General features: G+C 38.3%; 1 protein-coding gene across 4 annotated transcripts in view; it reads right to left on the bottom strand.

Moving 5' to 3' along the window:
* Positions 1 to 22,850, bottom strand: part of LOC119799496 (membrane-associated guanylate kinase, WW and PDZ domain-containing protein 3) — an 85,095-nt gene that overhangs the window by 5,760 nt on the left and 56,485 nt on the right. For 3 of the 4 annotated variants that reach the window (XM_038309416.1, XM_038309417.1, XM_038309414.1), the window contains 11 exons: positions 20,889 to 21,090; positions 15,690 to 15,760; positions 14,563 to 14,724; positions 12,150 to 12,669; positions 11,518 to 12,073; positions 10,258 to 10,321; positions 9,755 to 10,168; positions 7,940 to 8,002; positions 2,920 to 3,120; positions 2,752 to 2,828; positions 976 to 1,122 (listed from right to left, as the gene is read on the bottom strand). In XM_038309416.1, the coding sequence (XP_038165344.1) occupies positions 976 to 1,122; positions 2,752 to 2,828; positions 2,920 to 3,120; positions 7,940 to 8,002; positions 9,755 to 10,168; positions 10,258 to 10,321; positions 11,518 to 12,073; positions 12,150 to 12,669; positions 14,563 to 14,724; positions 15,690 to 15,760; positions 20,889 to 21,090 (2,477 nt within the window). The remainder of the gene's footprint in view (positions 1 to 975; positions 1,123 to 2,751; positions 2,829 to 2,919; positions 3,121 to 7,939; positions 8,003 to 9,754; positions 10,169 to 10,257; positions 10,322 to 11,517; positions 12,074 to 12,149; positions 12,670 to 14,562; positions 14,725 to 15,689; positions 15,761 to 20,888; positions 21,091 to 22,850) is intronic. The other variant, XM_038309418.1, reaches the window with a different exon arrangement.

Here is a 22,850-nt window from a genome sequence, read left to right as displayed (position 1 = left end):
AATGTCTCAAGTGAATTTCTCCACTGTGAGATCAATAAAGTCTATTTTATCTTATCTCTTCTTACTTGCATCATTCCAATCTCACTCACCTTTAGCACCAGATATAATCAAGGGATATTAAGGGGAGATAATTTAATAATCAGACCATTTTAAATATCTTCCCATTATGAAAATCCTTTCAATATATTTTCCTATTATTATAGAATATCCAGCATATAAAAATATATCCAGCATTAAAAAATAGATGATATTGGCGTGTTTAAATGAAATTAATTCAATTTTAAACAACACATTTCACTTGGTTTTAATAATTTTAATTCCTGGTAATTAAACACTTTTTGGATCATTCTCCTGCTAAAAATATATAATTTTTTAATTAACATTTCCTGGTATTTTACATTTCATGATGCTTTCCTGTATAGAAAGATTCCATAGCCCTTGAAAGAGACACAGGCCCTCAGCATCACACAACCTCTATCATACTTAGAAGTGTTTCTCTTGTTTCAGCTTTCAAACTGTGAGCCTTTGTGTTTGTCATGGTAGAAGTTATTTTAAAACTCTAAGTTGTTGGATGCTAGATAAATTAGCTACTTTCTTGGTCATCATTTCTTCTGACATAAAGAACAAAAAGTTTCTGTAGGAAAAAAGAAAAATTGTCCTCTAATCTGTAATTTTTTATCATCACCCAGGAAAAAAAAGGCAAAGATATTGTAATGTACTTAAAATTTTCAATAAAACCAAAATAAAAGCAAATATATATTTGATTAAGTTTATTCAATGAGAATTGTTAGAGGTGCATATAACTCTAAAAAAAATTATTTTCTTTTTCTCACTGAAGAAATTTACTCCAATGATGGATTTTTCCAAATCTACTAGCTCACAATTGTGCTGCTATTGCAAATAAGTCTTATTAACCATAAGACAGGGAATAAAGCCAGTAATAACGTGAATAAAGCCAGGAATAACACTACAAACCTGTATCTTTTGGCTCCGTGATGCGGGACCCCCCTCCATCAGTCCCAGGACATAGAGGCCCATATTGTACTCACTTCCCCCTCGGAGGCTGAAGCCAAAGCCTGAGGGGCCTCGATCTAGGTCCACACTGTAGTACCTAGAGTCACGCTGGGTGACAAAGGTAGAAAAAAAAATGAAGGGTGCTCATCCTATTAATGGAAGTATAAAACTCATAGAGGTACTGTTTGCATTGCAAAATTAAATCTACATAAGTCATCTTTTCTTAAAAGAAGTGCATTTTGTCCTAAATTGAGTTGGTAAGTGAGACACTTTGCTAATGGAAGAAGACGATTTATGTTTAAAATAAGAAAAAAATAACATTTGTATTGTCTTATTTCAAGTGCATATTATCTGACTATCTTATTTTAAGAAATATACTCATTCCATTGAAAATAAAGGGTAAATACACTTAATTTAAAGTCGTAGGGAAGTCATATTTAAATGTTAAATCATTCGGGCTTAAACATGTATATAAATGTACTCTTTATCAGACAATATTGTCACAAAATTTAGAAAATTTCTGTCTTTAAATCTGTGTTGTTTTTTTTTCATTATCTTATGCAGGCCAGTTAGTTATATGTCAACTTGTACACCTGAATTCGGCCAATCAGCTATCAATGGTCATCTGTCAATCAAATTTTTTTGGTCATAGCACTTTTCATTCATATGTCGCAGCTAATATACGCAATGGTTGAAATAAGAGTAATTTCCTTTCCCATTGAGTTCCGTCCCAGTGTTCACGTAGCCTCGTGAGACCATCCTGATCTCGCGAGCTTTCAAGGTTTCACTCGCAGATTAGTCTGGAGACTCTCCGTTAAGGAATATTTGGAGCCGTTCACCAAACGAACGTCCAATCAGCGTTGGCTTTGAGGCGGGTTGAGGTGTGACGCAACGAGAAGCGTGACAGTTCAGTCTAAAGAACATGGTGGCTTCAGCCGATGAAACTAGCGTTAGCGTGGCTATCGAGCAAGTTTTATCGGAATTACAGAGTATTTCTTCACTGAAAGAAGAGCAAAACACTGCTCTGGAGGCTTTTCTCAGAGGAAAAGATGTTTTTGCTCTTCTCCCGACTGGTTTCGGCAAGAGTAGCCTGGCTTGTGGTTGTGTTTTCGTCGTCGGTTTGTTAGTACGTCATATGCTTCGTTGATCTGATTGACGTCTGTGTCTTCAGCAGGCGTAGAGCTAACAGAACTGGCAGCGTTGCGAGGCAAGGACTCAAAGATGTACGGCTGGAAGACCTTACACCAAACCAAGCTTCTGCCGCCCTGGTGTCCTCGGACACAATAACTCTGTCCCCGCTTTTAAAAAATGTGGAACGGAAGAGACTCATTCACGACCTCCGACACTAAACTCTCCTCCTCTTGCATGTTCTTCTCTCCATAGCGTTCATTCCTTGTTAGTGTCGTTTCTAAGTCACCAGTTTAGTGCTACTTGGTTCCAATGGAATTTCCCATTCGGAACCTAATAGCACAAAGTTGCTAACTGGTTAGCACAATGCTTCCGAGACACCGGCCACAACCAAACTTGATTGCAAACCTTCCGCCACAACAATCCCGCCCTCTTGATAAACGACCAATCAAATTCTCTTTATTCACTCGTGTAAAATCGGGAAACACTCTGGAGAATTCGGATTTGCCACTGTCGGAACAGCCGCTTCCCTACGACTTTAAGACATTTTTACTAATTTCTAGATTGTTTTTGCAGTGTGGGGGATTCTAATAAAGGATTTGTCCTCACCTTTGGGCGTGACCTCTGACCCTTTCTGCTTCTGTGACCATGATCATGTTCGGCCGCCTCTATATTGTTGGAGGAATCTGAGAGGGATTAATATTTTGCTTAGATAACCTGAGAGGAAAGCTGTTCATGGTATTATACGTGGGTCTCTATGTTTTTGTGTCCACTTACAGGCGCTGGGCCGGGGAACGATGGTAAGACGTAGAGTGTTTCCTGCTCTGCGAAGAATCTGAGCGAGCTCTCGATGAGGCACAGATACCACTGAGCGACCATCAACAGCCTCCAAACGATCTCCGGGCCTGATCTGGCCGCTCTTCGCAGCGGGACTGCCGCGTCTGACAGTGACGAAGCGGTGAGGAAGAAGGGAGGCGGCTGAAAGAAGAACAGACCGAATGAGTCCAACTATTCTAAATACTCAGTCAAATTTAATAATTTAAGTAGCAAAACCTTAAGTAGTGTGAAACTATTTATTTTAATTACCTATTGCTTTCAGTGCAGGAAGATTTATTCCAGCATTGCACATGCCTGATTTGCTAAAACAAGCAGTAATTAAGGTTTTTGGCTGGGTATACCTTATAAATTACTTCAGATGGCAGCTTTTATTTTACAAGCAGCCTCTCTGTCTCCTTGAAACAGTTTCTCTCTGTTTTACATTCCATTTTTCTGCCCTACTGCACCTCACCTTTTTCTGGCACACCAGCAACATTTCTTCCCCATTTTTAATTCGTCTTTCACCTCAAGAGCAGAGTCATGACCAGAAACCTTCAAGCAATAATGTTCTGTCCTCAATCTGTCAGATGACAACAGATTTGGGATTGCAACGCTCTCAGTAATCTTCAAACTCCACTTTTCTACTAACTGCAAACTTGCAGGCTGTCTTCATTAGTATGCCACTCATGCATAAAATGTTCCCTGCTAGATTTTTGTTGTGTGTAGACAATTAAAGGGATAGTTCAGCACTCTTTGAAATGATGCTTTGTTTAAAGATTATAAGCAGATAGTATTTTATGTGCAGTGTGCAACACTTTTGGCATATCTATTTAATTTCAATCTGGATTAAATGAACCAGGAGGGTGAAGCTAACAGTTAGCAGGTGAGACCAAGACCTAGGTGGTCTTCCAGCATCTGGAACTGTTCCAGTATAAATCATTTCATGGCTATTTACTCGGGTGCATTTTATGAACACTCACCCGTCGTTAAGTTTGAATTAGAGGGTTATTTACAGAGAAGGTAATGATCGATTACATTGGTAATGGAGATTATCCCTGTGTGGAACATGTGTTTCTTGTCAGAGTAATTGTTTCATATGAAAATAAAGAGTTTAAGAATATCATGCATTCATGGAACCCTGTTTAAATTAATTGTAGAGTGCCTTATTCTGATGGGAAAGACGTTTTATATTCTGTTCCACCCATTTTGCACTTCCTCTAACAACCGTTTCCTGTCAAACTATCATTTCCACTCAAAATAATTATTGGCCAAGGTTAAAAGTAGTCATATGAAGCTTAGACTTTTTTCTAAGAGGATGGATGTCAGTTCTGATCAGGCCCCTCCAGGACTAGCTGTCACTTTTAGCCTTTACTATCACATATTCTGGGTTTAAATCTAAAGAGTTTCCATCTGCAGGTAACTGCTCTAATTAAAATTTATAACAAATCCATAGTTCTCTTAGTTTAAGAACATTTTAAAGATAAATATATAGCTAATATAATAAGCTGTTACATTCATGCTGATTTTGCACAGTTTCTACCTTAGTCAGTTAAATAACCTGCTGCTGTCATTTTGCACATCTTTGATGTTGCTGCTATTTTCAAATTTTCCATTACTGTAAAAATGTCCATAGCTGTATATTGGTTATTTATTGTCCAGGTGAACAGTTTATATTGTAAAAACACTTTACTTTATTGTAAAAACACTTTACATTACAGTGTTTTATTTGTAGTTTTTAACTCTCTTTTATTTTTTTTTATTTGTAGTTTTTAACTCTCCACTTGTCTGTTATTCTTATATATTTTTCTAAGGTCCATATTTGTGTGACCATTTTTTCTATAATCTTTTTGCTGCTGTAAACACCAGAATTTCCCCATTGTGGAAAAATAAAGGGATTTTCTATTCTATTCTATTCTATTCTATCAAATACGCTAAAGCTAAAGGAGATTTGGTTTCGTTGCAAAATATATACATTAGCAAGACTTAAGGTTGCATTTTGCATTTTTTTCCAAGAAGACCACTTTTATTGGCTTGAAAAACTTAAAATAATTTTCTTGATGAAATCTGAGCTTTTCTCTTAGAATCTGGATGTTTTTAACTCTTCTCTTTGGAGTTCAAATTGAAAGTGAGATAAAGCAGCTGAAGAAGATCCCTGTCAATGTTATCAGCACTGTTCTACCTACTGCACATAAAGTCACAGGCACCTATAGATAAGAGAAGATACTTTTCTCAGGTTATTTTATTTTATGACGTTCAAAAACTGACTTTTCCTCAAAGTCTGTCTATCAAAATATAAATTAATCCAATTAATAAACTCATTCTGTTTCGCCGTCAGATTTTGTGGTCACACTTCAGTTACTGTTTATCTGCACAAAACTTAGTTCTTTTTTCATATTTCTGTTGTTTTATGTGCTGCTTAATATTTACTCAGCAGAAAATAAAATTTTCTTTTCTGTTTTTTGTGTTTTATTTTTCGTTTTGCCATTTCTGTCATCAGATTCCCCAACTATTTTGGTTCCATTTGGTTCCTGATTCTGTTTCCACTTTTCTAACTGGCCTTACCAGGTCCTAATCTGAGCCTAATTATCCTGACTCAATCTATGATAAATATTTGTATGAAACATTTAAAGTAGAAACCTCCGGAGGTAACTGACATATGTAGGACCAAATAAAAATGCACAGAACTGACATTAAAACATAAATGCTAGCTTTAGCCTAGCAGTGAGATGACTACATTGTAAAGACAAAGCATAGGTTTGATATTAAGTATAGAAACAAATACTAAAGGTCGGCCCCTTTGAGGTGATGAACTGTTAGGAAACTGCAGTGACATTTTAAAAATGTTTAACTTGTGATGGAGCAGCGTATTTTGAATTAAAATGCCAAGAAAAGGAAAAAGAAGAGAGACTGGCACATAAAAAATGTCTTTAGTGGATGAGCTAAGGGGAAATGATGACACGCTGTATGTTACTTCACTTTATTGTAAGATGATAATTAAAAAGCTCACATTTTACGTGATTCAATTTATTGCATTTATTTAGAATAACCTCTTGTTTATTTTGTTCTTTTTGTTTTTTAAGCATTATCTAAGATTTTTATTAAAAAAAATGTTTAGTCAATGTCTCACCCTGTTTACAAGAGCTTTACTTTATTTTTACCCATTTGCATTATAAAATACAGTTCATTTTATTCCTGTTGCATCTGATTTTGAGGTTCTTTTCTGTCTCTTGTGTTTAGTTAATTATCTTTTCCATTCTTTTGGCTTCCCTTTTGTGCTTTTTAGTCATTCCACTTAACAGTTTTTCACCTCCTTCTTTAATTTCTTTTGTCTTTCAAAGATACAGGTTAATAACTGCTATGAGTCTTTTATCAGATTAAATTTGTAGATATTCAGCTTTAGGAGTTATGTTTTTTTTCTTTGTTAATTTAATTATAAAATGAAAATTAAATGCCCGTAGCAAACATTGCATTAACATGATCATATACAACTCTCTTTAAAAATTAAAAACCATGCATTTAGAGACCTTTTCCTTCACTTTATGCAGAAAACATTCTCAGCATCTTTCCCTTCCAGCATCTGCACTGCTCCCACTTACTGAGCTGCAATACATTCAGCCCAATAATTTTGATAAATTAAACATGTTTTAGAAAGAGGTCAGGGATAATATCCAACTGAGTGGGTTGTTTCAATTTACTAGTTTTAAAGTGAACTACAGAAGTGGCACTATGTTAGCTTATGATCTAATCATTTCATATCCTCAGTATGATGAGATTGCTCAGATTTAATCTAATCGCTGATCAGTGTAAGAGGTTGATGAGGAAAAACACTGAGCAGCCGAGAATCAAATGTTCTCCCAATAATCTCCTTGAGCAGCTCAAAAAGCTCCTTATAGTTTTTAGCTGGACGATGTTCCTCTGCTCAGATGTAGATTTTCTGGTCTTTTTTGAAGTAGTTACCTCCCCAATAGTACCCACCCCCATCCCTGCATTAATAGCAGACTGCATTTTAGTGACAGCTGGACCCTCCAGAGTCCTGCCTGGAGCCTTACGTAACCTAGAATAAAGATTTTTACCACTCTCATTTAAGGCAAAATAAAAAAAAACTCATAGCTGTCAGGACAGAAATAGCATGTCTGAATATAGATTAAAATGCTGGTTAACAGATTAGGCCTACAAAGACAGGGTGAACAATATGCCAAATGAGATGAAGTGCATGTCAGACAGGGATGATGATTCAGTTAAACGGCAGCTCGGAGCCCAGAAACATCTCCAATCAGGGTGTAATCTGGGTGACCCAGGCAGAAACGGCAATCAGGTCAGATCAAAGCCAAGGCAGCTTTGGACATAGTCTTCTTAACATGCATAATACATCAACAAACAGATGAATAAACGCACACGGCACTATTGTGCAGACACATATGCCCAGTGACTCACTCGCCGGGAGACTGGGACAAACACACTCAGTCACAGATGTAGAATATCTGGAACACTCACATGCACACAGCTGCATGCAAATTCACTGATTTTTTTTATTCTGTGGGGTATTTCCTCACTTGACTCTCCTAGTTCTCCTATCTAGATAAATCCCACTGTGGTACATCCTGCAGTCAGCCTCTGACATGATGCACTGATAACCATTGATGAAAGGTAACAGCCCCCCCACCCTGTCATCATAAAGTCCCCCCTCTGCAGCCCAGATGAAGCTGCAGACATCAAGCTCAGGCAGTTTCTTCAGAACAAATATGACCCCAGAAAGTACTGCTAAATCTACTGCATATCTCTTTCTTGCAGCTCTCTCTAAGGCTCATGCAAAAGTCCCATCTATAAATCCCTGCATCATTCATTTAAACAGAGCGGCAACATTAACAGCATCAGGCATTCAGAACATTTGAACAACTTTCACACAGCTGGTGCACAGGACAGAGCAAACTTCAGAACATGCAAACATGAAGTTAAAAGCAGTGCAAGTTTGAATAATTACGTTTAGACTCCTTCACAGTTTTCAAAGCGGACTGTAGTCTCTCCAGCATGGCTCTCTGATTAGCTAATGCAACAAAAAGGAAACAAAATAAATAAAAAACAACAAAAGAATCCTATATTCCAGGTCTAGCAGCTTAGAAGCTCAGAGATTCACTTGCAACAGGAGCTAAAACACAGACTGGCAGTCCCCCCTCTGTTGCTCCGCAGCGAGGGAAATGTTTGGCGTAGCATTTCCCTTGAGCATTCACAGGGTGGTGGAGAGAGCAGGGAGGTAAGAGGGAGGGGGAGAGTTTTAATCTTCTGAAAAACCAGACTGGACGCTTTTACTGCAGATTGAAAAGGGGGGTAAGAGATGGAGAGTGGGCGGGAGCTCAAGAGAAGCACGGAGGCGAGCGAGAGAAAGATGGGACATAAGAAAAAAGAGAGAGAAAGGGACAGAGGGGACCACTCGACAGGATAAGACGACATTGAGGTTTATCTGCATGAAAACATGTATGCATTGATGTTAGGCCATACAGCAGCTTTATCTGCATCCTGGTGGTAACCTCTCCAAGTGAAGAGAAGAGGAAGAGAGAAGGCTTCTGACTAATGGGGATGCTGCGTTTCACCTGCAGTGGAGGCACTAAACACAGTACTGAAAGGTGATGAGGGCAGTACTCTTTCCAGGCAGATCAGAAACCAACCTCATTGCTCAAAAAAAGTGGTTCCACAGGACACAGTTAGAATAACATGGGATTAAAAGTTCACAGGAAGTTTCTATCCCAACAGGACGCCTAATTTTTGGGTGCCTCTAATTTTGATAATCAGACAATATCACCTGACTAATTGATATCCCTGGAACCACTTCATATTATATTACCTTGGAGTCACAAACTTAATTGCATTTTATAAGAATGAAAGTCCTGCACAAAGCAAATTGTGACTCTGAGGTGGAAGTGTCCATAAAAATCTGTAAAGTATGATGTTCCTGTCAATTGAGAAGCCCTTAGTTAACACTTTGTGTAATAACTTTTTACTGCAATTGCAGCTACAGTGTAGCTCTGTCAGCTTTAGCACATGTGCCGATGGAACGTATCTCAATATTATCATTGATAAAAAGCTCAGTTACATTTGATTAAAAGTATTTAGGGTTTAAAAAAGCTTGAGACAAGACAATAGCAAATTGTCTAACCCCTTTTGCGTTAGCAGGGGCAGATGGCAGAAGATGGACAAAGTAACCAGAGGAAGCATGCTGTCAGGAAAACACACAATTAAAACTGGTCTGGCATCGTGACGAAACTGAATTCTTTAATCGGGTTTTTTGGAGACCAACCACTTCCAAGCTGTCCAAACTTTGAGACAGTCCTTCTCTCTCTAATAAAAAAACTCTTTTAACTCAAAAGTACCAGACAAAGGAGGTAATTACTGAAGAGACAAGATAAAGAAGTACTCTGAACTCCTGGAGCCAGGGGATTTGTGAAACACAGTAGACCAGTCTAAAAACACTATTAAAAAAAACAGTGTAAAGATCTTTAAATTTCAAGTAAAGCTCTTTAAAATGCAAGTTAAACCAAGGCGGATAAATGCACCAGAGAGTGGAAATGATGCACTGTGACTCATTCAGTGGCTTGTAGCCATGCAAGCCGCTTTTAATGTTCAATTACCTAATGGTGCTTCTTTCCACAAGGGCATCCAAAAAAAATCTATTTCTTTGGGCAGGTAACCAAATGCCTGTGATGGACCCAATAGGTCAGCTACGTCTACTAAAATATCGTCAAATTCTATTTTCAATACACTAGTATTTTAGAACATTTATGTGAGTAAAGTAAGTTTTTACCTCTTCCATTCACCAAGTCCTGAGAGGCAATCACAAACCCAAACCCCTCCCCTGGCTTTCTCTTCAGTTCCACTTCGATCCCTCTAAAACGACGTGTTCGTTCACCCTTTCGCTTCTCCAGACTTGCTTCAGGCACAGACACACCACCACCAGCCTCATCTTCCAGGCCAATGTCTATCCAGTCTTTGGGCTCCATGGTCAGGGTCACTGGAATTGACTCCAAAAAACTGGTGCTTTGGATCAAAGCGGAACTTGTGAGGCGCGGAGAAGAAGGGTTGCTTGTGGAGGTGCGGGGCACAGGCAAGGCCTCCGGGAGCAAAGACGTATTGTCCGTGTCAACAGGAGGAGGAGGAGGATGTAGCAGAGGTGGAGGAAGTCTCCGAACAGAGGCCGGAGAAACAGAGTTATAGATGCCTGACAAGAAGAGAGGAATGAAAGTGATCCATCCACTGAGTATTAATGTTATGAAATTGCTGACTCTAAGGAGGCTGTAAATACCTTACCTCCTCTGTACACCAGCAGAATAACTTCTCCCTGTTTTGTGTGTTCCTGTAGGATTGTTTGTATCTGTAAAAAAAGGAAAGGTTTAAGCAATTTCTGGATTATTCCACAAAAAAAAGTTAAAAACAATCTTCTGGACTTTGTTTCCAAATTTGAAGACGTTTCGCTTCCCATCCAAGTAGACTTTTCAATTCAAAATGTCAGGAATAGCGTTGAGTTTGAGGTTTTATACAGTAGCCCAACAAAGCCTTGTTTTTGTTTTGAAAACATGCAAATTGAAACAGATGAATGGGTCCACCCCTTTGGAATGGCGGTTGTTTGGCTTCTTTTGTTAGCCTGCAATGCCCCATACCAGTCTAAAAGCCAATTTATGCTTCTGACGCATAGCCTAGGCAACTGTCAAATCTGTCTCTGTGCGCGACCACGCCCTCCGCACAGAGGCTCTACAACTGTTGTCGCAAACCTCAAAAAAATGCTGACTACACGTTGGACGGTCGCAAACCCGTACAGACCTCGAGCAGAAGTGCGCAGACAAAAAGCAGCTGTGATTGGTCCTTGGTATGCCTTTCCGGCTGTCTGTGTGGTCGTCCTTCTCGATTCGGTGCCGGGGCACGCCATTTTTAAAAACCGAGGAGTAATAACAACAAAGGATAACCACGACGAAAGGTTGAACGAGGAGGTTCGGAAGTACAACCACTTGTACAATGCCTCAGACATGTTGTTTTGGAAAATAAACACTCCCGCTGGCCCCACCGAAGAAGTTCTCGTGACCATCCTCCGAAGTTCTCGGGAGTTCTCGAATAGGCTCCCCCTAGTGCTTTGGCGGGAAACCGCTGTATGTCCCTAGGAATTCAAGACCGACGGTGCAGAAGCATACCAGCAAAACTGGTTCGCGACCAGAACCAAGTGACATTTGATGTGTGTGGTTACAGAAGTATAATCCGCCCTTAAGTGTCTGAAATGTCCGTCATTTAAGGGAATAGTTGGCCTGGCTGAATAGGCGAGTTCCTCCGCTCTCCTGTACAGAGGCTGGGGCTGTGATGATAGCGAGAAGGGATTAACGTCTTCAAACTTGCGAACAAAGTCCAGTGGATTATTATGATTTTCTTTTTTTGGAATAACTATGACCTGGATGACTGAGAATCTTCAACTGCTTAACTTCTGGATTAATTTTAGTTAAGTTGCAAAATATGAAAATATGAAAACTAAAACACATTGTTAGCTCAAGTTTTAAGAGTTAAAATAATCTGTTTCTTTATTACCTGCAAAGGTGTGAGACTCTGGACATCAGCTCCATTGATCTTGACAACAGCATCTCCCGGTTGTAAGGAGTTACACTGCTTTCTATCCCAGACTCGCTCCACTACAGTCAACCTGCCACCAGAGCCACCAGCTTTCAGGCTGAAACCAAGGCCCTGGTCTCCTGCAGTCTGTGCCAAGGCCACTGGAACAACTTCCCCTCCAATGAATCCCCCAAACCCACTACCCACACTTAAAGCACCAGGAGAGGAAACGTTGGTGGGGCTGGCAGTGGGGCTGGTGTTGCCATGAAAACCATTGACAATGTGATGGTGAGGGCTTTCTCTTGTGGGAGGTGGTCTGAGATGGGAAGTCTGTGGTCTAAAAATTTGGGAATGAGTGCTGCGTTGACCACCTGGGGAAGAGGAGGGTCTTCTTGGAGACTCTGGGAGTGGCAGCCGGGTCCCTGGCATTGTGCATGTTGACAGGTCACTTTCAGATGACTTTGAATTACCATAACGTAAATGGTGTTGTGGTGTTGAAAGGGAGTTGTTGTTGTGATTTCGGATCATTGACGCCCTGATGGAAAAGTGAAGTACGTAAAGACAACACTGAACTAATGTCTGCAACTGAAAACGTGAAGTATAAGTTTTACCTGTGTGAACCAACTGCGGACACAACCTCACTGTCGCTCTGACTGGCCAGTGTCGGGTCCAGCGACTGCAACCTGGCGAAACCCCTGTGCGACCGAGGCAGCCGAACTGGGGAGAACGGTGCTACATTGCTCATGTTAGAGCCTCTGTATGGTGGAGGCAGTCTAGAAGCATAAGATGTGGCATTTCCATTGGCATCAAGAGTCACGCCATGTTCCACGTAGCCTCTGTCGCTGTGGAAACCATTAAAATGTTGACTCTGTGGTGAAGGTGTTGAAAGACGAGGTAGCTGGTGCAGAGGTTGTGGCTGGGTAGTTGTAGGTGCTACATTGTGATCCTCACTGTCCAGGGATCTTGGTGAGGAATGCTTGGGACGACCGTCGGGGTTGTAGAGCATCGGATAACCCCTTCTTACCTCTATGTCTATGCTATGGCCCACAGGCACTGCTTTGAGCATCTCTACAGCCTCTTTATGAGACATTCCCAACACACACGTATCGTTGATGTACACCAGTATGTCCGCTAACAAAGCCAAAATAAAACAGAGAAATTAATATTAATATTTAAAAAACATTTTGTTTTTATTTTTTATATATTTTGGGAAATTGTGCAAGCAAAATTTCATCAATACCATTGAAAGAATGGTCTATTTCTACTGAACTGTTTAATAGACTTCTGACCAGCTTGTCTTCTAGAACAGCGGTCCCCAACCACCGGGCCGCGGACCGGTACCGGTCCGTCTGTCATTTGGTACCAGACGGTATTCTCTCCCAATTACATCATCTGTGGCTCTTGACACAGGTTAATTCAGTTCAAGACTCATCCTATCTATAACATCCTATCTTTGTGAAGCGGGATTTTCTGCGGTTACAGCGACCAAAACAAAGCTACGGAGCAGACTGGACATCAGGTGCACACTTCGTGTGTCATTGTCTCCGATTACGCCTAGATGGGACCGGCTTGTTGTGTTATTTTTATGCTTTTTGTATTTGATTTTATGCCAGTCATTTGATTTTATGCCAGTCCGCCCGGCCGGTCCGTGGAAAATTGTGTGACATATAGCGGTCTGTGGTGCAAAAAAGGTTGGGGACCGCTGTTCTAGAAGACAGTAAACAAGTTGTTTATGCAATGCAAGAGGAAATGAAATGCCACTTAATCTAGTGTGGATGTCAAAAATAAACCATCAGAACCACCCTGAACATTTCAAGCTGAAGTCCTAAGTCAAGATATTTTACTTCCTGAATGCACCACTGGTCACATTTGGAACCATAGCATTAAAACTAAACCACCTGCTGGCAAAGACTTATTTGTGTTTAATATTGAATTTAGTTCCAGGTTATGGTAGAACAGATATTTGTCCATGTCTCTATGTGTTTGCTTTTAAAATTCAGTCTGTGTTTCTGTGAGCTTGTGAACTAACCCAGAAAAGTAATCTGCCTAAAGCAGCCTATTTAACAGATATGAACTATCAGCCCCTGCAGAAACAGCCTGTGCATTAGGTTCCTGGGGTGGTAATAGCTGCCTGTGAGAGAATTTGCGTGACTGTCTGTAAATAGGATGTGCACCACTATATCTGCAAATGTTATGATAGCAAGATTAAGGAGTGTTAGTCACAAGGATTAAGAGATTTTTATCCTCACCAGTGGTTTTCAAACTCTGTCCTCGGGACCAACGTCCTGCATGTTTAAGATATAACTCTGCTTCAGCATACCTTGAATATTAAATGATTACATTTGTTCCTCCTCAGCAGCCACCAAAGGCTGCAGAGGCCTTTTAATATGTGGAGATGGTGAAATAAATACCTAAAACATGCAGGGTTATTGGTCCTTAGGATGGAGTTGGAAAACCACTGATATAAAAAAAAATGTGGAGCTACAGGTGTGCAAATGTGTTTAAAACACATTGTTGTTTCAAATAGAGCTAAACATTTAAAAGGTGCAGTCTGCAGATATTCCTATTCAGTAGCTTTTGCAAACATTATGATTATTAAATGTTTGAATTGCTTCAAGTGTAAAAACACTCCTCAGAAATGATAGTGCTACTGTGTAAAGAAAACTCAAAGCCATTTTCATTATCACTGAGCTGTTATAAAAGAAGTAAGAAGCACAGAGATCTAAGAGGCTAGTAAAAAGAACATATCGAGATTTGTCTGTAGTTTGTGCAGACAAAAGACTGAAAGAGCAAGACATTTAACAGCACCAGGAAGACTAACTAGTGTACAACAAAGATGTTCTGGTTTAAACTTTTTGGCCCTCTATCTCTGACTGTAATGACTTACATTTACTCAAATAACTGCTTTCTGCAAATCTCAGGGCTAAGTACAGCTCGATATCTTGTAAAAGAATCACATTAATATAAACATCCTATCTGTGCTAATTGAGTATGTATAAACTGAACTTTTTTTCTTTTTTTTACCTGTCTTAAGAGTGGAAGGACCACTTGCTGTCACACTGTAGACTTGCAAAAACTCTCTTGGCCTGCTGCCTCCAACTATGTTGAAACCAAAGCCTCTGGAGCCTTTGATCAAGTGTGCATGGATAGGGAAACCCCTCAGGTCCTCAGGCTGGTCCGTGAACCCTGGTGACCACCAGTGCAAGGAGAGAAAAGCACACAGAGGTGATGATAGAGACGTCAGGATAAGAACTTGTCACTAGACCGAAAAAAGAAAGTGGAAACAGTCCAAGGTTTTTATACACAGTCTAGTGCTCAGAATTGGTAAGTTTCCCTTCATCACTGTGAACCAATCCACCAGATGGCTTTTAACAAAATGCTACACAACCCAAAGCATATTGCGGAGAGATTGCTTTAAAAGCAGAGTCCATTACTGAGTATCTGCTAAGTTAAATCATAATCCATATGCTTGACCAACCTCTGCAGAGATTTTCAGGTCACTTTTTTACTTACTTTCATATGTTACAGTGTATCAGCAAAGCTATAAACTGCAGTTTGGATTGTGCATAATTCCCAGGTTCCCCTCTTATATGAAAGCATGTGTGTGTTCTAATTTCAGACATGCATGATATTACGACATATTAAAGCAGAATTCACCCAAATCACCCTGACCTTCAGATGTCAATGTTCAAAACGTATGCAATATTGCCTTCTGCTGGTTAAAAATGGACACTACACTAAAAATATGTGAGCAAAGCAATGCAACTGGAGTATTTTTCCTGTCCATGTTCCTGTGATCACAGATAGACATCCTAAATGGCCTTTTTTTTTTCAAAAAGCAGATTACGATGCCCATCACATGTTCTCCCCATGTTGACCCTGCCAGCCTGTGCAGCAGGTCTGGCCCATCTCCAGCAGCTCAGAGCTTTCGGCGTTAATCACTTACATGCCTCTGTTAACCCAAAAGCTCATTCAATCTCGTTCAATCTCATTTGACTCAAACAAGCCTGTGACTTCCGAGCATGATAAATTTGCAGCTTAATTTAGCATGTTTAACTGTTAAATATGTCACTTGGATGCTGGTAATTGTGAGTGAGAGAGAGACAAAGAAAAAAAAGGAGAGACAGGAAAGAGAAAACAAAGACGCTCACATTCATTTTTGTAGTTCATCTCTCTGCTTGAGGCATGAGGGCCCAGCCAGCTGGTCCTCCTAGGGCTGCGCCTTGGATGGATAAAGAGGCAGAGGATCAGCCACAGTTTTAAGTACATTTAAAATACTGAAAAATAGAAAAAAAAGTAATTTTTCTTTCAAATTGAAATAAATAAATGTGTATTCCAACATCGATCTATTGTCTATAAACAATGGATGGATCTACAGCATTGAGAAAGAGGGGGGATACACTCTGGAAAGGTTACAGTCACATATTAGCAGAGTAGTAGAGTACCCAAAATTGCACTCAAGTAAGAGTAGCACTAATCTAACATCTTTATACTAAAGTAAAAGTAAAAAGTAGTCATCCAAAAAATTACTCAAGTAAAAGTAAAAAAGGATTTTAGTATAGAGGCTACTTGAGTACTGAGTAATTGTTGTAAACTAACATTAGATTTAATGTTTGGAAATTATGATGGCAAACAACCTTTATGTACAAGTTCAGGTATTTTAGATTGAAATGCCTAAAGAATACAAATACATGTAATGAATATAACAGAACCAATTCTTGCAGAAGAAATACTATTACCAGTTCTTTTGAAACATAAAACGAATTTCCGCTGTTAATATCTGTTTACTGTATGTTTACCTGATTTTGGAATGGATCAAATTACTCAGAGGACATCTGACTACATTCTGTGGTAGTCAGATTTTACTTAAGTGGGAATATTTACAGGAATAATACTAAAGGAAAAGTAAGACGTACGGCACAGTAAACCTACTTTTTTTTTTTTTTTTTTTTGAACAAAGACTTTATTTTATCAGATCAATATTAGAAATCAATGATTCATACAATAAGCCAGAAACAACAATTTCCAATACAACCATACAAAAAATTGGGTAACAACAACCAAACAAGTTGGCGAGCTGAAGATCCATGTTTTGTTTTTGTTTTTCCTTTTTCTTTTTCTTCTTTATTATTATCATATATATTTTTATTTTTTTATTATTATTATTATTTATTTATTTTTTTTACTTGGAGGATGAGACAAAGGAAAGATCTTTCTCGAGTGACTTCTATTTTTATCATAACAGAGATATATGTTAAGTATGCAGTAAACCTACTTTTAACAGTAAATGTTTTTTTTTTTATTTGTTACTCAAGTTAATGTAACTGAGTAAATGTAACTAATTACTACCCACCTCTTCCTATAAGTCAACATGGAGAAACACACAAATTTGACCTTTTTTTTTTTACTATGCTTTTTTGGTACTATATACATTCTTTTTATATTGTCTGTCATATTTTTTATCTTTAATGGCATCTTGCTTAAACTCTTTGCACTCTATAACAGCTAATGGAACCAGAATTTCCCTGAAGGAGTAATCCCAAGGGATTAATAAAGTTGAGTCTAAGTCTAGTCAGGCGAGTTGACCAATATTCATTGGGCTGTGAAGGAAAGCTGGAGTACCCAGAGAGAACTAGTGTACGCACAGGGAGAATCTCCCAAATTCAATACAAAAAGACCCCTGGCATTTAAAACCAGGATATGCTAGATGCAAGGGAAAGTGGCTTCTAACTGTGCCACAAGGCAACTATTTATGTAAACAGATCATTACTTTTCTTGAATTTTGCTTTCAATAAATCACTTTCTTAATACATGACTCAGAAATTATATAATAGGAGGCGAACCGAGATGCTGATGAGTAAAAGCCGAGAAACATTTTGTGCAGTAAGTAGACTTAATGGTCGCTTTAAAATGTTTTCATCTCCTTCTATGACTTTTGTGGATTTTATCCAAGTTGAATGTCCTTTAAAATGATTTGGATGACTTTCAAAGGAGAGAAACAGAACTAGTCTGCTCCACGTTTCTCTCAGATGACCAAGCTCCTCATTCTACCTCTCAGGCTCAGACCCATTCCAGAAAATCTTATTATTGCAATGATTTTCATATATGCTCTTATCATTATTTTCAGTGGATTTACTGATTCACTAATGCAGATCATCTTTTATGGTTTCACTGCAGATATTGGTGGGAAATTGAAAAAGGAAAACGATTATCCTTAAATCTTCACGAACACAATTTCTTCCTTCCAAGACTTCTAAATACCACCTTAGATAATGTCAACTCTTTATACACTTCAAACACAAGATATAATTGTTTAAATAATATTATTATAATTATTATGTTATTCTTATTCACTTTTATAAGGTCCACATTTGTGTGACTATTTTACCTATAATCTTTTTGCTGCTGTAACACCAGAATTTCCCCATTGTGTATGGCGGATAAAAAGTGCCAAAATTAAATAAATAAATACAGCATTAAATAAATAATTAAATGTGTCAATAATAAATTAAATGTGGAATTAAATAGATAAACGTGTCATTCATTAATTAAAACCACATCACTAATATAAAGTGCCACAATTAAATAAATAAATACAGCGATAAACAATTAATTAAATGTGTAATTCATTAAATAAATAAGGAATTAAATATATAAATGTGTCATTAATTTAATAAAATACGTCTTCATTTTATTAAAAAAATATATATAATTATTTCAGTGTGCATTTAATTATTTCATGGTCCTCTCTTGCAGTGCATCGAAACCATTAAAAGAATCTGTCAAACTCACCCATCAAAGTTAGGGGGCGGGGTTAACGCGAATCGAGTCGCCACCTACTGTATCAGAGTATGTTCACAACCTGTGGATCACAGTCTCTGTAATCGACTTGCTTCGCCTTAATATGCAGGGTGACCAATCGGGTGTTAGATAACCGCCTTATTCCTTATTTATTTAATGAATTACACATTAAATTAATTGTTTATCGCTGTATTTATTTATTTAATTGTGGCACTTTATATTAGTGACGTGGTTTTAAATAATTAATGACACATTTATTAATTTAATTCCACATTTAATTAATTATTGACACATTTAATTATTTATTTAATGCTCTATTTATTTATTTAATTTTGGCACTTTTTATCCTCCATAATTGTGGGACAGTAAAGGGATTCTCTATTCTGTTCTATTCTATTCTATTCTATTCTATTCTGTAAAACCCTTTTCCTTTTCCTTTAATGTAACTAAACTAAAACCAGACTATTGTTTATTCTAATTCGAAGCAAAGTAATGTGACCTAACACTAATAGCTGGTTAGCACGCTACTATAAAAACACATCTAAATACTAACTATTTAAACTTAATTGGTTTTAAGTATTTTAGAGTAAAAGAGAAAAATATATGCAAACACTTTTTCATTCATGATTCACTCAATGCTTCACATAAAGCAAGAGCATAAACATAGATAAATGACCAGGATGACAATAGACTTTTTGAAAGTATGAGAAAAAACTGTTTTATATTATTATAAACAGATTTGCTGTAAATTTGGAGAAGATGTTGGATGTGAAGAGATGGATGGATTGGAAGTTAATGGTTCAAATTGGATTTTGCTTTTGGCTCAAATAAGCTTAGGCATTCAGTTTTCATGGTAAATGAATGAAATAAGGGGAAAACGAAAGCAGCCTGCTGGAATTATAAAAACAAATGAGCGGGCATTTGTTTGTAAATTATACTTCCAAAAAGAGAACAAACTAATTAAATTAAAGGAAATATTGATGTGACATTCCTGCATTACGCACTGAATAGAAAGCATCTCACTGACTGGAGACATGCAAAAATACACAGTACCGGAGGGTTGATTATGTTTATTCAGTGTTTTTCTCAGGATCCCATTATTAATCATGTGTTCTGTGTTCAGAGTATGGTTTTAGGGAGTTTCTTTCCATGGATCAACATATTTAACCCTTTATTTTTCACATCTTCTGTCTCAGTTGACCTGTGTTAGAATTACCTTACACATGGCCTCTACTAATTATACCTTTGGGATAATACCTCTCAGTGTTATTTGTTCTGTACCATGTTATCTATATTTGTAGTTTTAACCCTTTAAAGCCTGATCCAAGAATAAAACAAAACAGAAAATAATTTTTTTTTGGTTTGAATTCCTTATTTAACAAAATATGTAAAAAGAAAAAACAGAAATACATTTTTGATATTAATAATTTATTACTATGCGATAAGTCAAGATTATTTTTTGTGTAGTCTTCTACTGGCTGTTATCAGGTATATCTGATTGTGTACAATAGGATTTTGAGCAACGTTTTTACCATTAAATTATGCAAAATGTGTCAGACGCAAAACATTTCAGAAACCGTATGTATCAAATACAACACATTTGGCATTATATGGTTAATTTACTCATGTGCTTCTGTTTGCTGGTTGGATTTGCATTGGTTAGCTGATCTGGTATCCACCATCTGAGCCCCTTTCTCCCAATAAATCATCACCATATTTGGGCATTTGGGGGAATCACGTTTTTATTCTGCAGGACAAAATAATAACTCAGTTTTAGTCAAGTATAAAGGCAAACATTTACAGTGTGAGTTTTGATATTAACCAAAGAAGCCTCAGGATATCTTTAGCCAGATGGACATATGGGCTTAATGGGCAGAAAATGCATCTGGACCAGGGCTTTTCTTTCCTCTTTTTTATCAAATCAGTGCTCTAAACTGCAACCTAATGTTTTAATTAGCTGGCAGCCGTAGTAACTAGTTACTTTTACTTCAGCATGTTTAAGAAAATACTTTACTCAAGGGGGCTGGTTTGTTACATCCGACTATCACAAGCATAAATGTTTTGAATTTTTTTAACTCTGCTGAGACTTTTCATCTGGAACTGGAGTTTATTCCTATTAATTTAAAGTCAAGGTGTTGACCACAAACATGTACCGTAAGTCAGATCTTAAACAAAGGGTAGTTTTGCCCTCTGTCAGGTATGGAGGAGATTCTATGATGCTGTGGGCCTGTTTCTTTTCCAAAAGCCATGTTGACCTGATTAGAGAGGAGGGGATTATACAATCCTTGGAATATCAGGACCCTTAAAATTAAATCCAGCTTTAATCCACCTGTAAATTGTAAATGGGTCAACTGTCTTCAGAGGCTATTTAGGTCCCCTGACTAAGATCCCATTAAAAAAACAATACACTGGGATCATGAGGGATTATTGCTTCTCAAACAAAGGATGGTGTTTCCTATTCCTTAAGCAGAAACAATATACACATGAATATAAAAGGGAAAGAACACTTTTTTTTTTACTTTTGCCAGATTTGTTTGGTGAATACTCACTCTATGTAAAGTGGTTCTCCAGGGTCACTGAAGGCCTGCTCCCAGTGATCATACATCATGCCTCTGATTCTGGCACCTCTTCTGCTGCCGATGATCCCATTCTCTAAGCCATGACCCTCACCTCCGCTGCTGGACGCCCGCGGCCGACCAGGGGACCGATGCCCAATAGGAATGCCTACTCCTGCAGAGCCTCCTGTAGTGACTAAAATAATAACATGAACTTAAACAATGACACATCCAACAGATATGAAGAGAGGAAAGTTTCTATGCAAGCGAAACATATTGATGTTTGCTCTGACAACTCCTGAAGTGTCAGCATCTATGCCATTTCTGTCCGCCCACTGAGGAGCACGGCTGTGTGGCCATGCATGTCACACAACAAGCAGAATAAAAATCAGCATATATTTTTTTTCTTCCTCCGTCCTTGTAGTTGTCCTTCAGCCTTCAGCTCCAACATGGATCGGAGAGATCTCGGACACTGGGGGCGCCTGAAGTCCTGCTGTACATGACAAGTACTGCCGAGAAATCCACCCACAAAGTTACACTTCAAAAGATGACTCAGCAGAGATCAGAGTGTTGGATGACTCTCTCCTCAGACTCCATTCTGCCCCCATCCTGAATTCACCCCCCACTGGTCCCGACTGCCGGCCGAACCTTCATAACTATCCTTCTTTAGAATTATCTGGATGTCTGCCTGCCTGCATCGTTCTCCACCCACTCCAGGCTCCACTCTCCTTTTCCTTCTGCAGCACCCTGGCAACTTGCCTCCCCTCCCAAAACCAGCTTCCTTTGGGATTTCTTATGCTTACCAGACAATGTATATTTTTCCTCACCTATTGTATAAAACTATTGCTTTGAATACAGCTTATAAACAAGGTACTCTAAAATCATTGTAATTATAAAGATTTTTGTAAAAGGTCCAGCTTCTTTCTGTTTGTGCATTTATGGTTGTCACTGTATGACAGGGACAGCAATGCATTCGACACTAGCTCTGGTTGTACACTGCAAAAACGGTCTGAAAATTAGTAAAAATGTCTTTAAACAAGTGTACTTACCTTAAATTTGAGCAAGAAAATAAGATGATCTGTCAATGGAATGAGCATTTTTACCCTTAAAATAAGATAAATTAGATATTATGCACTTGAAGTAAGAGAATATAGTTGTTTTTTCTTATTTTAAATGGAAACTGTCTTATTCCATTGGCAAAGAGTCGTACTTACCTGCTCAATTCAAGAAGAAATGCACTTGTTTTAGGAAAAATTTACTAACTTAGATTTACATTTTTTGCAGTGTATTTTTAATATTTTACTTGTACTCTTCATGCTGAGAGCAGTGGCGCCTCCAGAAATGTTTCATGGGGCGGCCAGATGGGGCCACTAAAAATCTTGGGGTGGCACACTGAAACTAAAAGCCATAATTTCAGGGTTTGAATCTACTATTGTGGTAAATCTGCCTGTAGAAATCATAAAGACTTATGTGAACACCTACTTATATCTTGGTTTATTGTGTGATTTTTAATGTTACACCGCTGGCTGTGCATAATGAGATGAAGTGCTAAACTGATGCTACTACAATTTACACAGGCCAGTGGGCACCCCTGGCCACCCCCTGGTGGTGCCACTGGCTGAGAGGTGAAAACCCTCTCCAGCCTAAAATATTTTACAGTTTCCAAGAGATTCTCTTCCTTCGTTGTTGTGTATTAGATAAAATTTTCCCTTGAACTCTGACAGGTTTCTCAGTCTACAGAGAAGCATAAATAAAGCATGATGCTACTACCACTATACGTTTAGGGTGACGTAGGATTGGTGTTAGCTCTTTCCTGGCACTAATGGCCTGATTCATTTCAGGTTTGCTTATCTTAAAATTGATGCAAATTTGCTTGCAGATGCAGAGCAGATCTTCAAAGAAGGTTTAAAGTGATTTAGGTTTGATTTAGTGGTGTAGGTTTGCAATTCAGCAGAG

The sequence above is a fragment of the Cyprinodon tularosa genome, unplaced genomic scaffold (genome assembly GCF_016077235.1).
Source record: "Cyprinodon tularosa strain WSP-4 unplaced genomic scaffold, ASM1607723v1 ctg66, whole genome shotgun sequence".
Classification (NCBI taxonomy): Eukaryota; Metazoa; Chordata; class Actinopteri; order Cyprinodontiformes; family Cyprinodontidae; genus Cyprinodon; species Cyprinodon tularosa.
This window is presented reverse-complemented; position numbering and strand designations above follow the sequence as displayed.